We start from the raw sequence: 17,965 nt of genomic DNA on the forward strand, positions 1-17,965 counted from the left end.
AGTCAGATGTAGTAGCACATGGATGATAATCTTCGAACTTGGGAGGCCAGACCCTTGTCTTTGTTTTATTTTTATTTATTTATTTTTGGTTTTTTGAGACAGGGTTTTTCTATATAGCTTTGGAGCCTATCCTGGCACTCGCTCTGGAGACCAGGATGGCCTCGAACTCACAGAGATCCGCCTGCCTCTGCCTCCCAAGTGCTGGGATTAAAGGTGTATACCACCACTGCTACCACCCCACAACCCAGTTAGGAGGTAGCTCAGTGTTTGCCTGGTTGCACAGGACCTGGGCTGGGCTCTCAGTGTACCTATATAAAGAAAAGTGGGGGCTGGAGATGCTGGCATAGATCTTCAATCTCAGCACTCCTTTGAGTTCTTGGCCAACTTGGTGTACATTTGGAGAGTTCCAGGTCAGCCAGGGCTACATAGTGAGTCACTGTCTCGAAATAAAAAAGTGACCCTAGGTTAAAGCAAGCTTCCGAGGCTACCAATGTGTCCTAAAGGATGGCTATGCAGAACAGCATAGCATGTTTGACAAATAGCTGGTATGACAATGGCTGGCTGCTTACTGGTCAGGCTGAATCCAGTTAGACAGACCCTAGAATTGAAGAACTGTCATGTGGGGCCCAGAATACTGCTGACAGAGTTTCAGAGAGATCTTAGAGACAGGATGGAGATCATGTTGGGAGATACTGGAAGGCAGGAAGAGGCACAAAAATAGCAAGGTAACCACTCCACAGTTAGGAAAAGTTGTTTCCATTTAATGCTAGACTTTCAAGGATTGAGATGCAAGCCTTTATGCAATTACATCCAATGTTAAAATTGGTAATACATAATTTACAAAGATTAACATCAAAACAATCATCTATTTAGATATGCTTTTCTGTAAAAAGGAAATATATTAGCAGCATTTATATTTTCCGCAATCACACAGCCTACAGACATGCAGACTAACTCTGTATCTATTTGCAGTGATGTAGTGCTTTGCCCCGCATTTCAAACACCAAAACCCACCTGGCAGCTGGGGGTTGTTTTTATTTTGTTATTATAAAATAACTGAAAAATAAAAAAGGCATTAATTTCTACACCAGTAAGAAAAACAAGTTTTTGCACTTACCTAACATTTGATTGTCTAAAAACATTTCGGTTTTTAATCTTTCAACAAAAGAAAGATAAAATGACAGCGTAGTGTCTTTTGCTTCTGTTCTTACATTTTACAAAGTTTTTTCTTTCTTTTTTAAAATTTTAGTGTTTAACACTATTAAAGGAAAACATTGAATTTAAGCTCTTTCTTGCCATTTTCTTGCTTTTGACTAAAAGGAGATCCTCAAAGTGCCCTTAGTCCTACCTCCCTCCCACCCACTCCCTGCAATGAGAAACAAAAGAAACCACTCCGATGGGCTTGGACATGCGATCTCCAGCTCCACACGTGAGTATCTTATACCCAGGTCTCGTGGTAATGTACAATGCTTCTCTACAGTAAGAAAATACTCCAAACTATTTTCTTAATTTCTCTTTTTTCTTTAATAAAATATTTTGCTTTTTCTCTGCTCAAGGGGATCTATGGCATCCCCCTCCTCTTTTTCCCTTAAGAATAACACAGAAAGGAGAAAAAGGAAAAGAAAGTCAATGGAATGAAAGGTGGTCAAATGTTTCTATCTAAATGAGCCAGAGCGTCGTCATCATAAGGGGAAGGAAATGTACAGTTAGGACATCATTGGTCCAGCATTGGGAAAGAGTAATGAGGATGTGTTTACTAATGTATTGCTTACCAATCTCACAGCATATACACACACACACACACACACACACACACACACACACACACGCACACACACACACACACACATATACATAACTTGGCACATTTAAAAACCATGTTTTCTCTTATAAGAGCATCTAAAATGTATATGCATATGTATGTTTGAGAAGACAAAGCAAAGCTTTTTTAATTTTACTTGTAAAGAACACAGTATGGTTTGTGAACTTGTGGTCAAGAGACTGGGAGGGAAGGAGACCCTGGATATACCTCCTGATGATGATGTCATTCAGAAAAGTAGAAGGGAGATGGAACTAGTGGTGAGGAGACAGACACTGGAAACTATACAATTAAGAAAATAAGAATAGTGTTTTCATCAATTGGTAATCTACAACCAACACTCTGACAGTGAACACTGCTCAACAGTTTTGTAGTGAGTTTCATTAGAGGAGAAGTTTAGAGTTTTAATGTAGTTTTAAATGTATCTTTTTTTTTTTTTTTTTGTCTGTTTGTTTTGTTTTTTTTGAAGTAAATCTTTTTGCACAGCACAGCAGACACACGGAAGAGAAGCAGCATGTGTGCTGGCGGGGGCTTGGCTTTCTCAGTAGGAAAAAATACGTTGGGCAGGTTATGAAGGGTAAAACAAAAATAATTAAAAATACTGCCCCTCTGACCCCATGGGGGTCTCTCCTACCCCAGGGTTCTACTGATTCTGCTTGGGGGAGTAGAGGTATGGAGAGCGGCAGCAGTTCTAAGTGCTTTGACATGGCTGGGTAAGAAGGAAGAGAGAACTTTCCTGACCAAGGAACTTAGGAGAGTCCCCACTACGACATCTGTTTTAGGTCTCTGACATAGCTCTTAGAGCTAAAGGAGAATCAATGGGATAGGGCTGGGATCCAGGCCCTTCCCTTTGGAGTTTGAATTTATACCTGGTCATAGGAAGCAGCATTGGTAGTGCTTGCAGGGTCAGAGGGCAGCCTGGAAGAACCCAAACTGAGGAGTATCAAGTGCTGTAAAGGCCCAACAGCTTCTGCTATTCCTAGTGTGGTCCTCCTCTCTACAGTAACCTTGGGTAAAGCCATCAAGAGGAGAAGTAAACTCAACTGCCTCAGACAAGCCTACTTCCTCTCCTTCTCCCTCTCCACCAGCTCCAAGGTTAAGTAAGTACCTAATGTCAAACACGTGACCGGACTCCCCTTGCCTGGACGGAATTTTGCCGCCCCTGTCCACACGCAGAGAGTAAGAGACCGGACTTGTTGGCTTCACTGATTCCAGATGCTCCAAGTTCTTGTTCCTTTGAGAGTCACTTCCGAAAGCTGTTTTCTGGTATAAACAAAGTGCGCCTTCGCAGTTTCCTGCCGGATCCCTCCTCCAGAAGGTAGGTCACATCGATGGCTGAAAACAGAACCAAGGTAGTTCATCAAATTTGCACTCTATAGAGAACTCAAGGATGCAATTATTTTACTTTTTCTGGCCTAAAGCAAATAGGACTTTCTCTAGTTCTAAATTTTTGTTTTGATGCTGCTATCCCAAACTCCTCCGCCAAAAAGAAAGACACCATTTCAGCTCAGCACCACGCTGAAGACACATCTAAGGCATGTTTAAGAACAAAGCCATTTTCTGTTTTCTTGGTTTTTTGAGACAGGGTTTCTCTGTGTAGCTTTGGAGTCTGTCCTGGAACTATATCTTGTAGACCAGGCTGGTCTCGAACTCACAGAGATCTGCCTGCCTCTGCCTCCTGAGTGCTGAGATTAAAGGCGTGTGCCACCACTGCCCCGGCAAAAGCCATTTTCTTAGAACATGTTCCACACTGGTGAAGTAATATGAAGTTGTTCTGGTACTAGGTTTATTTTCCAATACAGCACACGCACTCAGGCACGCACATAGCTTTCTCACTACTTTTCCATTGACTTCTCACTTATCTTCAAGCCTAATTATGAGCCTCAGTCTTACCATTTTTTTTATGATTTAATTTATTTCTATTTTACCTGCATTGGTGTTTTGCATGCATGTATGTCTGTGTGTGTCAGGTACCCTGAACTGGAGTTGTGAGATAGTTGTGAGCTGCCATGTGGGTGCTGGGAATTGTACCTGTGACATTTGGAAGAGCAGCTACTGCTCTTAACCACTGAGCCATCTCTCCAGCCCCAAGTCTTACCATTTTTCCCAGGGATTTTCTCAAGGAGGTTGAGCAAGATCTGGTTGAGCCGTTCCCGTTGGTTGTGCTTTCTCTCCTCAGGTGTGCTGGCTAACTGGGGCTCTTGACTACTTTCCTCTGGTTTCTTTCCATTGTCACTGATGTCAGCAGTGACTCTTTCCTGTTGTGGCTCCTCAGGGCTGGGCAACTCACTGGCTGCTTGCTCCTGACTGGCCAGCACCTCTTCAATCAAGGGCAAAGCGTCATCTTCTTGCCCTAGATCTTTTAGGGGTGGCTTCGAGCGTTCAGACTTCCAGGATGATCTGCCAAAAAGATATGTGAATTCAGGGCAAGGCTGAGCAAGATACTTGTACAGGGTGGGAAAATGAAAGCTAGAGGCCTAAGGATGGCTTGAGATCCTGGAGTCTGCTTATTATGGTCTTGGCTTGAGTTAGTACAAACCATCACTTTTCTCTGAAATTTACTTTTCCCTTTGTGGCAGTACTTGTGTAAACTAGGTTAGTGTTCTACCACTTAGAAATGAACTTAATTTCCATTTGTTGAATTAAACCTCTCTTCTTGTTCTCAGAAATCTGAAACAAAAAAGGGATAGAATCCCATAAACCATGCCAGGCCTGGAAAGCTGCTGAGTTGCTGATGATTGGCTCATGCAAAGGAACCTCTGCCTGTGATACCCACAGTCCAACCATAATAGGATTTAAGTAGATTTTTACTTTTCTATGTGACCTATCACTTCTTCACTTTTTATAGGCTACAGTGATGGAGAAAGCAGTGGGTATTTACTATCTTTTAAATTACATGTGTGTGCATGAGTATGTGTATGTACATGTGTACAGGTGCCCATGGAGGTCAGGAGAGGGTGTTGGATCCCCGGGGTAGGATTTACAGGTGGCCACAGACAATCTGACATGGGTACAGGGAACAGAACTCATGTCCTCGACAAGAACAGCACAGGATCTTAACCACTGAGCCATTTCTACAGCCTGAGTAGTGGCTATTTATGCTCTTACCTGACAGACAATAGAAAAGCATGAGGAATATCCTTCTTATTTACAAAACAAGCAAAAATATAAACTGCTAAGTGCAAACTGCAATACTGACTCCACTTCTTTAATAGAGGCATCAAAAAGTGACAGACCATCTTGTTACAGAGAGAAAGAGGAATCCTGAGTCCATCTGCAGTTCCGTGCTAATCTTCCTTTCTTTTTCTTATTTTGACATTATTCTGTTCTTGCTAGGGATGTGCAATGAGACTGCACCTCTCCCATTTTAGTGATGACATTACTCAGGGCTACCCTACAGAGAACAGCCAATCCCAGTAGTGGAGACCAATGAGGAGCTACTTGCTTTCTTGCTCTACATTAGCTCTTGGCTAACCCCTTAGAAACCCTCACATTCTTCTAGGACTCACCGCCCTCCGTTCCTCTTGTAGTTGTCTGGGACATAATGAGGCTGCAGAAAAAAAAAGGGGGGAGCACATTAATGCTGGATCTGACCTGGGGACACTAGGGTAAGGAAGGCGATTTGGATGACTTATTTATTTTTATTTTTTTCTTTATGGTTATTAGGATGCTGACATTTTCCTCTCTTTCTCTCTTTTAACTGCCATGAGGCAAATGGCTTTCTCTGCCATGTGCTCCTGCTATGATACACTGTGCTGTTAGAGGAACACAGCAGTTACTCTAAGGAACCACGGGATGAAACCTCTGTAAACCAGAATAAAGATTCCCTTATTTGAAGCAGATCACCCCAGGACATCTGCCATAAAAACAGAAAGCTGACTACCACTCTCACTTGAAAAGAAAGCACAGGATGAGGAGCCTGTCATCTGGGATTTCAAAATAACAAAGAGATGATAATGACCAAAATCTGAAAATCATTGGTCTGTGTTTTCAACAACTAGAAAAAATACCCAGGAAGCAGATGAGAGTGAAAATGGGAACATGAGCAAGTATTCCATCATCAAGCTACTTTTCAGATTACATTTAATGATCTTATCTTCTATTTAAAATTATTTATCTATTTAGTGTGTTATGTTTGGATGTGTGAGCACCACAGCTCATGTGAGAAGGGTTTTCTCCTACTATGTGGGTTGTGGGATCAAACTCAGGTCTTCATGGTCTGAGGCAAGCGCCCTTATACACTGAACCATTTAGTCCACTCCCATGTCTTATGCTCCACCCTTTTTTTTTAATACAAGGTCTCACTATGTAGCCCTGGCTGCCCTGGAACTTGCTACATAGGCCAGGTTGGCCTCAAATCACAGTTCTCAGCCTACCTCTGCATCTGAAGGACTGCCACTAATGGCCTGTGTTTTCACACCCAGATATGTCTTACATTTTTGAGTCAGACATAAAAAAGGAATAAACACCAAAGGATATTTTAAGAGCTAGAATTATTTGGAGCTCAACATAAGCCTAGGCTACATAGTGGATTTCAGGCAAACCTGGATTACAGTAAGACCCTGTAATGTAAACATAAGATTATCTTTTCAAGGATACTATCGTATGTATGTATGTATGTATGTATGTATGTATGTATGTATGTATGTATTGAAACAGAGTTCACTATGTGGCCCTAGTTGGTCTAGAACTTGCTATATAGATCAGTTTGGCTTTGAACTCACAGAAATCCACCTGCCTCTGCATCCCAAGTGCACCACCACACATGGCTTTTACAAATTATGGATATGAAGAAAGGAAGGTGTAGAGGGCTGGGGAAAATACTCAGCAGGTATGAGCACTCATCATACAAGCATGAGGACCTGAGTTCAAATCCCCAGTACTCACACAAAGAAGCAGGGTGTGGTCTAGTGCTGGGTGTTGGGGCAAAGACAGTAGGATTACTGGAATGTGCTGGCTATTAGCTCCAGGTACAGTGAGATACCCTGTCTCTAGGAGAGCAAGGGGACACAGAGGCCAGTCTCCTCTGGCCTTCTCACCTGTACTTGTACATGTGAACACCCACTACACTATTAAAAAAAAAAAAAAAAAAGGGAAAGAATAGTGAGGCCTCACAGTGTCACACACATGTAATTCCAGCACTCAGGAGATAGAGGCCAGAGAATTAAAAATCCAAGGTCAGCTGAGCTAAGTGGTGAGATCCTGCCTCAAAATAAAAATAACAAAGGTGACTTACTGAGAAATCTCTTTTGGGAGTGAGCTTCTTGGGGAAATGATCAAAGGCATAGGGTTTGGTGCAGACAGGGTATCGATTCCGATGGATCTTGTAAAATAGGTGTGCTGACTTGTCAAGCCGATAATCACAGATGTACACATCTTGTTCCTTTACTCCTTTGGGTCTCCCTGTAAATTCAAACATGGTTACAGAATCTGACTTCTTAGGTCAGAGAGATGGCTCAGCTTCTAAGAGTATATGCTGCTTTTACAAAGAACCAGAGTTTGGTTCCCAGTACCCAGGTGAGATGGCTCATAATTGTCTGTAACTGCAGCTCCAGGGGATTTTACACCCTCCCTTTGCCTCTGAAGGCACCAGTACTCACATAAAGATACCTACACATTGCCACATTATTAAAAATAAAATAGATCTAAAGAGTGGTGGGGCACACCTTTAATTTCATCGAGGCAGGAGGATCTCTGAGTTCAAGTCCAGAGAGGTCTGGTCTACAAAGAGAACCCAGTCTCAAAAACAACAAAAAGAAAGATCTGAAATAAACATTGGTAAATCTGACTTTCCTTTGTCCCCAGAAGCAGCCCAGTGGACAACTATCTCTGAGAGAGAAGACAGACCCATAAGGAGGAGATACTATCGTCATTAGGAAAGGCTGGAAAAACAAGCATTTGGTGGTTGTAGAAGAAAGAGTTTTTAAGCACTCATATCCAAAGGGAAATGGAACATAGCAGTGGAATGGAATAACAGAATGTAAAAACCCTCAGAAATGTAGAGTGAATGTTTCAGGGATGTTTAAAACTCTGAGGAAAAGAATGGTTCATGGAGGAAGTTATGAGAAAAGAAGAGTCACAAGTATGAAGAAACACACTGGAAAGCTAATCCTTTTTTAATCTGGGGAAGTCAGGGTCACAGAGCTGTAAGCAGTATGTCAGTATGGAACAGAATATTTACTATTGTCAAGATTTTGCTACGATAATGACATAAAGATATAGGTAACTAAGTTCTTACCAATCATGGCAACAAACACACATCAAGCTAGCCATAAACTAAAGCTTTCGTATATTATTTGCTCTTTGTAAAACTCAGAAAAATCTGGTTTCCAATTAAGGAAACTTACGCTTGGTTAAGTATATAAGCAGTAAAATGTGATGCACCTGGATTTTGAAATTGGCTCAATATTTTAAAATGCTGGAGTTGGGTGGTGATATAGTTAGCATACACCTTTAATCTCAGCCCTCGGGTGGCAGAGCTAGGTGGATCTCTGAGTTTGAGGCCAGCCTGGTCTACATAGTGAGTCTCAAGCCAGCCAGGGATACACAGAGAAGCCCTGTCTGAAAAGAGAGAAAAAAAAAAGTTGGGACCAAGAGTTTGCCGAAGAGCCTGAAAAAACTCACCTGAAAAAAAAAAAAAAAAAAAAAGTGATTTTAAGAACTGAGCACTAAGAAAAAGGACTGATTGTCTTAGGGAAGCTCACACCAGCTCTTTCTGAGTATCTCTCTCCATTCACCTTTGTGTTTACACATTAGAATACCTTTATTAGCTGGGTATGGTGGTGCACATACACCTGTAATCTCAGGCAGCTGGATCTGACTTTGAAATTGAAGCCAGCCTAGTATACATAGTGAATTCCAGGTCAGGGTAGCATAGCAAGATCCTGTCGCAAAGTGAATAAATAAATAAACAAGTAAATGTGTTTTGCCTGCATATATGTATATGTACCATGTGTACGCCTGGTGCCCATGAAGCCAGAAGAAAGTGCTGGGTCCCCTAGAACTGGAGTTACAGATGGTTCTGAGCTGCCATGTGGGTGCTGGGAACTGAACTTGGGTCCTCTGTAAGAGCAGCAAGTTCTCTTAACTGCTGAGCTCTCTCTCCAGTCCCAGACCACCTCTCAACAAGCCTTCATCATTTACCTTTACAATATGTATAAAGGTCCAACACACAGCAGGTCCCAACTACAGCCTCCAAGGGAATGATCTCATAGAGTGGCACCCGAAATAGCTCATTGTGATAGAACCGACGGGATGGAGAGTGGTGGGTTTCATGGGGGCGGAAATAATGGTGACCAAAGGCAAACCGTTCCTCTCTTTAAAAAAATAATAAAAAAAAAAAAAAAAAAGGGAAAATGAGAAAGGAGAGGTTAAGTCTACTAGTAAGACTCCAGTGCACACTCCACTTTGCTGGAGGATACAGCTGGAAGAAGAGAGGACCCAGCACATACTTTTCATTCTTCCAAAGCTTTTCGATTCTAAAGATGTCAAGTTTATCTCGGTTAATGTGTGATAACAGTCTGTAGGACTGTCGGACTGGATGGCCATCAGGTGTGCGCCGACTGTCCCTCATCAGGTACACACAATCACCTAGGAAGGTACAGAACAAAGGAGAACATTAGCATTGACCCTGAATGTATTCCTTAAGGCATCCTTTTATCTGATCCAGGGTCTAAAACAATATGGAGGGGGCAGGCAGATAGTCCAGTAATTAAATGAGCCAGGACTTAGGTTCAATCCCAAGTACTACAAAGGAGATCAAGAGAAAATAAAAGTAGTAGCCTTATGACAACCATTACTGATTCTAATTGCAGAAGGCTCTCTATTTTTTTGTACTTTCTCTTTATTAGGTTTAGTACTATTTTGAAGACAGGTCTTACTACATAGTGCTGCCTGGCCTAGAATTCACTAAGTAGACCAGGCTGGCCTCAAATAAAGAGATCTACTCCTCTCTGTCCCCAGATGGGATTAAAGACATTGTGCCACCATACCTGATCTACTAGGTTTAAGATTACTGTAAGGACCTTGAATACAGTTCAGTTGTAGGTTGTTCAACTACCATGTTTGAAGCTTTGGGTCAAATACCAGCACCGAAAACAAATAAGCAAAGAGACAAAATAAAACTAGTATTAGTCAGGCTATTGTAGAATGTTTATTATTATTATTATTATTATTATTATTATTAGTTTGGTTTTTTGAGACAAGGTTTCTCTGTGTTAACAGCCCTAGCTGTCCTGAAACAAACTCTATAGACCAGGCTGGCCTTGAACTCACAGAAATCTGCGTGCCTTTCTGTGATTAAAGGCTCAGGCCACCAATGCCCAGCTAGAATATTATTTTAAGGTGTATTACATTTGTTTAACTCTGTGAAGCTGTGATTCTTTGCCTGTCTAAAACATCTGATGGTCTAGTAAAGTGCTCAAAGGCCAATAGTGAGTCAGGAGAAAGGACAGGCAGTGCTGGCAGGCAGGGCGTATAAACAGAAGGAGAAACAAGGAAGGAGCAAGATAGAATAAGGAGAGGAGGACATCAGGGGCCAATCACCCAGCCAACCAAGGAGTAAGAGTGAAAGTAAGGTTTCTCAGAAGAGAAAGGAAAAAGCCCAGAGGCAAAAGCTAGATGGGTTAATTTTGTTAAGAAAAACTGGCTAAAATAAGCCAAGCTAAGGCCTAGCATTTATAAGAAATAGTAAGTCTCCATGTGTGTGATTTATTAGGGAGCTGGGTGGCAGTGCACCCCACCCCCAAAGAGTCAAAAGACCAAAGAGCTAAGAACAAAAAAGTAAAACAAACAAACAAACATCAGGCAGGGTAAGCTAATGCCTATTATCCCACACTTGGGAGGCAGAGGCAGGTGGACAGCCAGAGTTTGAGGCCTGGCCTGAGCTGTAGTATGAAAAAAAGAGAAAAACAAAACAAAACAAGACAAAAACCAAAACAAACCAGTAACAACAAGATACAAACAACAACACAATCAAGCAACCAAATAAAAGCAACCAAGCCTAGGGGAAGAGGGGCTCATAAGGCCTCATCATTCCTGAAGAGCTATAGACAGTTAATGGTTGCTAGGGAAGGGGTTGAGAGTCACAGTCCTCAGGGATATAGCTTCCCTTCCACCCATGCTCATGCAGACAGTCCTAATGAAGTGCAGGGGAACACACACACAGCAGGGACTTTTGAGAAGGGGTTTGGTATGAGGGGGAAGGAGGTAAGAGAGGATAATGGTAAAGGGGGAAAAAACCCTTCAAATAAAAGTAAAATTAGCTTTGTAAAGCTGTTTTTACAGGTTGGTATATATGTTAGAAGTGGGGTAATGATGAGTTTAAGGCTGTCTATTCAAAGCCATGCAGGCTGATAACCACCATGCACAGAGCACAGACTCCTCCTACTCCTCAGAAAGGTCAGTGGGGTCTGGGCCTCTGTACTTACCCTGACGAAGCAGCAAGTCATCTCGGAGTAAGCAGATGAAGTAGACACAGCCAGGTTGGGCATAGTGGGGCCGAGGGATCATGGGTACCTCCTGAATAGCAGAAAGTCAATGGAGAAAGGCTAGAGTTATTATATTTGGTCTAATGATCTCAATTCAAGAGAGGAAAAGAACTACAACTTAAAATTTCTGTTTAAACCAGGTGGTTGTGGTGCACACCTTTAGTCCCAGCACTTGGGAGGCAAGGCAGGAGGATCTCTGAGTTCAAGGCCAGCCTGGTCTACAGAGCGAGTTCCAGGACAGCTAGAGCTGTTACACATAGAATTCCTGTCTCAAAAAACAAAACGAAAGAAAGAAAAAAAAAAGAGATAGAAACGAAAAGAAATGCTGCCTAAATCCTTCTTTTTATTTATTTATTCATTTATTCATTTATTCATTCATTTATTTATTTATTTATTTATTTATTTATTTATTTATTTATTTATATTTATTTATTTTGGTTTTTCGAGACAGGGTTTCTCTGTGTAGCTTTGGATTCTATCCTGGCACTCGCTCTGGAGACCAGGCTGGCCTCGAACTCACAGAGATCTGCCTGCCTCTGCCTCCCGAGTGCTGGGATTAAAGGCGTGCGCCACCAACGCCCGGCCCTTCTTTTTTTAAAAAGATTTATTTGTTATATATAAGTGTTCTGCCTGCAGGCCAGAAAAGGGCACCAGACCTAATTATAGATGGTTGTGTGAGCCACCATGTGGTTGCTGGGAATTGAACTCAAGACCTCTGGAAAACCAGGCAGTGCTCTTAACCTCTGAGCCATTTCTCCAGCCCCTTAAATCCTTCTTTGTATGAAGATGACTTAATCAAGATCATAATTCACATTTATTGATTTACTGTGTGTGAATGTATGTATGTGCATGTGCCTGCCACAGCACATGTGTAGAGGAGGTCAGAGAGAGTTTGCAGGAATCAATTCTTCCCATCCAGATTTCTGGGAGGAAACTCAGGTTTCGAAGCTTTGCAGCAGGAGCTTTTATCCACTGAGACAACATGACTGCTCAAGACCACACATACAAATAGAGCAGTACCAAGATAAGAATCCATCAAACCCAGGCAAGATACTGACTCTTACTTCAGGAAATAACTCTGAGTCAAGAGCTGTTTTCAACAAAACACTACCTGACACAAATGGCACTTAGAACTCTGTGTCTACTACTGAGAGACTAAGGCAAGATAAGGGTGAATTTGGAGCTAGCCTGGGCTACACAGTGAGCTTGTAACTCAGAAACAAAACTTAGTTTTTTTATATAGTACCCTTTCTCTTCTCTCTCTTTTTTCCATTGAACACTAGCCTCAAAATCAGACAGCCACCTGCCTCTGCCTTCCCATTGCTGGCATTAAAGATGTGAGGCAACACTGCTCAGCTTTATATAGTATCATTTATTTCATAGATCCTAAGTATTTTATTTCCCCTTGGTCCTTTCTCCTGAGAAAAGGACGGGCAAGAATTGCCACCCTCAGTGTAAAGATGAGGCATGGAGAGGCTGAGCAATTCTGAACAGGGGGATCACATACCACTTCTAACTATGGATAAGCTTACCCTGTCCACAGGCCGAGGGTCACACTGCTCACAAAGGTAATGCTCCACATCTGTGTTCACACCCATGCAGTCACAGTGCTGCCATACCTAAGAACACAGGCACACTTTACAGGGATTTACATTTAGTGAGAGAAGCCCTGAGAAATAATAATGATAGTAAAAAAAAAAAAAAAAAAAAAAAAAAAAGTGACAGGACAGGGCAAAGTTAAAGAGGAATAAAGCCCTAAGTGGATGAGTGAGAGGTAGAAATAAATGATAAAATAAGAGGCACAACAATATCTGAATAAGAGTATATGAATTCTAATATATAGATCTTGATAAATAAAATGGAATATGAGGAGAGAAAATGAAGATAAATACACTACCCAACTATCACTAGCTATGTAACACTATTAATGCTGCAGCAGTATACTATGAAAGGCTTTATACTCATAAAGAATTGCCCCTAATGCTTACTTGACTTTATCCTCTCAATACTCTTATATACTATGCATAGCCCCATGAACAAATAAATTAACAAGTGCACAGGTACAACACTACAAATTGAGTCTAAGCCACGGCTCTTGCAGTAGGAGCCAGCTGTGGATGAACTTAGATACAATGGAATCTACCTGTATTCATGTCCTATATTGTGTGCTATCGTTCATATTTTTCAAGATAAAGTACTATACCAAACACTACCCTCCTAAGTGCAGACTTTATGAGAAATGTACGGTTAAAATGGGCAGAAAGCAGCAGAAAGGAAGACGTAAATGAAAGATGAGGATAAACAAAAGTTATGCTAAGTTACAGTTCATACAAAGCCTGCTACATCAAACCCAAGGAAGAACAGGTGGCTTTTCTGAACAGGTCACCATCAGGACCAGGCTTCTGCATCAACTTCCACACTCACCATGCACTTGTCACACTGGATCATGAGGCCTTCATCCTTGTAGAGGCCACAGATACATCGGATGACATCATCGTCTTTTTCATGCCCATTGTCCTTTTCAGAGACTGAGGTCTCACTGCTGTCTGCCTCACTTGCCGTTTCTCCCACAATCTCATCAATTTGAGCTGATGCCTCATGCCGGGCATTGTAATAGGCCTTTCGTAAGCGGCAAACATCCCTCCCAATTGGGGATTTACGCCCATAGTATTTCTGAAGAAAGCAAAAGAAAAGAGATTATTTTTGTTCTTCTCATTTTGGCTTACAAATATACCTGCAGAGGTAGTATGATCTTCTTTATCTCCCATTTTGGCTAACAAATTGAACTATAATGAATCAAAATTAGAATTTTTTTTTAAGATTTTATTTATTTCTTATGTATACAACATTCTGCTTCCATGTATATCTGCACACCAGAAGAGGGCACCAGATCTCATAACATGGTTGCAAGCCACCATGTGGCTGCTCGGAATTAAACTCAGGACCTCTGGAAGAGCAGCCAGTGCTCTTAACCTCTGAGCCATCTCTCCAGCCCTCAAAATTAAAATTTAGATAGTATGTTTTGCTATTGAATTCCTGTCAAGGTCATTAAATTTTAATTAATGTTGCAAGCATAATGTATTGCAGAAATTTTCCATTTACCTTTGTTTTGCAAATGCTTGGAGTACATAGTAAATGTCTGTGGAATCTGTTTTTTGTTTTGTTTTTTGAGACAGGGTTTCTCTGTGTAGCTTTGGAGCCTATTCTGGCACTCGCTCTGGAGACCAGGCTGGCCTCAACCTGTGTCACAGAGATCCACCTGCCTCTGCCTCCCGAGTGCTGGGATTAAAGGCATGCACATCAATGCCCGGCAGGAATCTGGGTTTTAATAGAAACTATGTTCTAATTCAAGACTGCTCTAATTATTATCCTACCTCTTAATTTCCTTCTCTTATTTTGTCTTACAGTCTCTACCCCAATAACATGTTCTGTTCTCCAAAGTATTTCAAAGTCATTGGAGAATTGCCTTTTTTTTTTCTCCAGCCCCGAGAAATGCCTCTTTTAAGCTACTACATAGAATTTCATTTATACTCTAGGCTTGCTTTTGGAGGTAAGGTCTTACTTATAACCTGGCCTGAGATCAAACTTGAGCTGACCTTTTTGCCTCAGCCTTTCAAGTGCTAGGATTACAGGAATGAGCCATCATGCTTGGTCTCATATGTACTTATTTCATGCACAAAGACATGACAGATACACAATAAATTGGTAAAATTATATAAAAGTTCAGTGTAAAATTAGGATTTTACAAAGATTATATTGTTTTTGACAAATGACTCAATCCAGAATTCTCTCTCTCTCTCTCTCTCTCTCTCTCTCTCTCTCTCTCTCTCTCTCTCTCTGTGTGTGTGTGTGTGTGTGTGTGTGTGTGTGTGTGTGTGTGTGTGCGCGCACGCGCGCGAGCGAGTGTCTACCTGCCTGTCTATGTGGGCCACAGGAAGAGCTTAGGTATCATTCTAAGAAACCCTGTCTCCTTTTTTTTTTTTTTTTTTTTTTTTAATGTGCATTGGTGTTTTGCCATGGGTGTCAGGTCCCCTGGAACGGGAATTAAAGACAGTGGTGAATTGCCATGTGGGTGCTGGAAGAGCAGTCCACAGTGCTCTTACCAACTGAGCCATCTCTCCAGCACTCTCCTTCACCTTCTTTTGACTTGGAGTTCATTAAGAATGGAATGGATGGCCAGTGAGCCCCAGGATCCTCTTATCTCTGCCTCCTCATCTCTGGGACTGCAAGGGCACAACACAACACTTGGCTTTTCTTTTTAGATAGGGTCTCATTATGTAGCCCTGGATGTATTAAAACTTATGCTATAGACCACAGAGATCCATTTGCTTCTGCTTCACTCATGCTGGGGTTAAAGGTGTGTGACACTATATCTGGCCACACTTGGCATTTTCATATGTGATTTGGGGATCAATACTTGTACAGTTTAAGTATGTTTACTGACTGAGTTAATTATTTTAAGTAAAACATTATTATTGCCATGTGGGCACATATATGCCATGGCGTGCATATAGGTCAGGTAATGACTTAGCAGAGTGAGTTCTTTTCTTCCAATACTACATTGTGGGTTCTGGGAACAAAGTCAGGCCACTAGATTGCATAGTAAACACTTTTACCTGAAGAGACATCTTGCAGACTGAGAACCCAGCCCACCACCTCTGTCAAAGGAGGAACTCACTATAGACCAGGCAGCTTTTGAGCTTACAGAGATGTACCTGCATCTGTGTTCCAAGTGCTGTGAGTGAAGTTATACATCACTATACTTGACCAGAATTTTTAAAAAGATATATTTATTTTTATGTACATTGGTATTTTTCCTGCATTGCTATCTGTGTGAGGGTGCCAGATTCCCTAGAACTGGAGTTACAGACAGTGTGAGCTGCTATGTGGGTGCTGGGAATTGAACCTGGTTTACTTTGGAAGAACAGCCAGTGCTCTTAACTGCTGAGCCCTCTTTCCAGCCTGGCCACACTATTTTTAGTAAATGTAATTTTACATTATTTTGCACAATGTAATGCATAGTCAAAGAGTGCCTAAAGAAAGTGACTTGTTTTGGGTTTGGAGAGATGGCTCAGGAATTAAGAGTACTGGCACCCCCACACATCATAGCTCACAACCATCTCTAACTCCAGTTCCACCGGATATGATGTCCTCTTCTGTCCTCAGTGCACACTGCACATGTGTGGCACATAAACATACATGCAGGTAAAACACTGGCACAAAAATTAAAAAGAAATTACTGTCAAGTTGGTAAAAAGGCACTTGCTGCTAAGCCTGACAACCTGAGTGTGATCATCAGGACCCACATGCTAGGAGGGGGAACTGGTGCCTCTACATGCAGGCTGTAACATGTATATATTCAGGCAAAACAAACAGATGTAGTAATTAAGATAATTTGTTTCTTTTGGTTTTTCGAGACAGGGTTTCTCTGTGTAGCTATAGAGCCTATCCTGGCACTCGCTCTGGAGACCAGGCTGGCCTTGAACTCACAGAGATCCGCCTGCCTCTGCCTCCTGAGTGCTGGGATTAAAGGTGCGTGCAGCCACCGCCCAGCCTAAAATAAAATTATTGTATTTGCCAACATGAAACTTAAACTTCTAAAACAGTTCTTTTCAGAGCAAACTTCTTAGATTTGTGCTTGACGTTAGCAAATACCTCAGCATTTCGAAAGACCTTGAGCATGTCAGCGTCAAAAGCTTCCACTGTTTTGTAATACCCAATGAGGATCTGCTTTTCTATGGTGCTGAGATCCAGGGGGTCAGAGATCTTCTCATAATAGTCAGCGTTCCTGGAATACAAAGCAGGCTGTCAATCTGGTGCATTAACCTCTCTACTGAGCTCTGCAAGGCTATCACAAACGTGTACTTACTTTTTCTTTGGGGGAAGATTCAAAAGTGGAGCTGCAAGGGCTTGCTGGGAAGAATCTGCAAAAGAATACAAGGTTTAGCACACACATGCTAAAAGACAAGGATGCACATTAGCCAGCTTGCCTGCCTGCCTTCCTTTCTTCTACTTGAGATGGAGGTCTTGTTTAGTTGTTTAAACTGGTCTAGAACTCATGGCTTAAAAGAGTAGCCTGAATTAAAACCACCAATCAGTTCATTTGGCTTATATTATTTCATTAAAATTTATTTTTTCTTGGTCAGATGTGATGGTCCATGTTAGTATTCAGACATCTGTACTGGCCTGTCCTTGGGGTTCTGACAGGATACACCCTCAGCTGCAGCCACTAAGAGCACCACCTGTGCATATTCACTGCGTTCCCTTTTAAAGGGCCTTGCCCACCTCCCATCCTTCTCTCTCTCCCTCCTCTCTCTCTCTCTTTTTGATTTTTCAACAAAGGGTTTCTCTGTGTAGCTTTGGAGCCTGTCCTGGAACTAGGTCTTGTAGACCAGGCTGGTCTCGAACTCACAGAGATCCTCCTGCTTCTGCTTCCCGAGTGCTAGGACTAAAGGCATACACCACACTGCCTGGCCCTCTCTCTCCTTTTTTATCTCCCTCTCTCTGTCTGCTCCCTTCTTTCCTCTTTCTCCCATTTCTTTCAACACCAAAGAGATTAAACAAAACTTTAAAAATCAAGCAGTATTATGAAGGATATAGCTTATGTATTTAAAATGTTAAACAATTATAGCTAGGTAATGAGAATAATTTCCTATAA

General features: G+C 41.7%; 1 protein-coding gene across 6 annotated transcripts in view; it reads right to left on the reverse strand.

Annotated features, from left to right (window-relative positions):
• Positions 1-740: 740 nt before the first annotated feature.
• Positions 741-17,965, reverse strand: part of Ash1l (ASH1 like histone lysine methyltransferase) — a 144,124-nt gene continuing 126,899 nt past the window's right edge. For 5 of the 6 annotated variants that reach the window (XM_027393184.2, XM_027393183.2, XM_027393182.2 and 2 more), the window contains 11 exons: positions 17,177-17,231; positions 16,963-17,095; positions 13,732-13,980; positions 12,840-12,926; positions 11,248-11,338; positions 9,271-9,409; positions 8,963-9,135; positions 7,056-7,222; positions 5,329-5,369; positions 3,918-4,219; positions 741-3,154 (listed from right to left, as the gene is read on the reverse strand). In XM_027393184.2, coding sequence (XP_027248985.1) covers positions 3,063-3,154; positions 3,918-4,219; positions 5,329-5,369; positions 7,056-7,222; positions 8,963-9,135; positions 9,271-9,409; positions 11,248-11,338; positions 12,840-12,926; positions 13,732-13,980; positions 16,963-17,095; positions 17,177-17,231 — 1,529 coding nt within the window. In that variant the 3' untranslated portion in view covers positions 741-3,062. Of the gene's footprint in view, positions 3,155-3,917; positions 4,220-5,328; positions 5,370-7,055; positions 7,223-8,962; positions 9,136-9,270; positions 9,410-11,247; positions 11,339-12,839; positions 12,927-13,731; positions 13,981-16,962; positions 17,096-17,176; positions 17,232-17,965 lie in introns of those variants that run through there. The other variant, XM_027393185.2, reaches the window with a different exon arrangement.

This window comes from Cricetulus griseus (assembly GCF_003668045.3).
Source record: "Cricetulus griseus strain 17A/GY chromosome 1 unlocalized genomic scaffold, alternate assembly CriGri-PICRH-1.0 chr1_0, whole genome shotgun sequence".
Classification (NCBI taxonomy): Eukaryota; Metazoa; Chordata; class Mammalia; order Rodentia; family Cricetidae; genus Cricetulus; species Cricetulus griseus.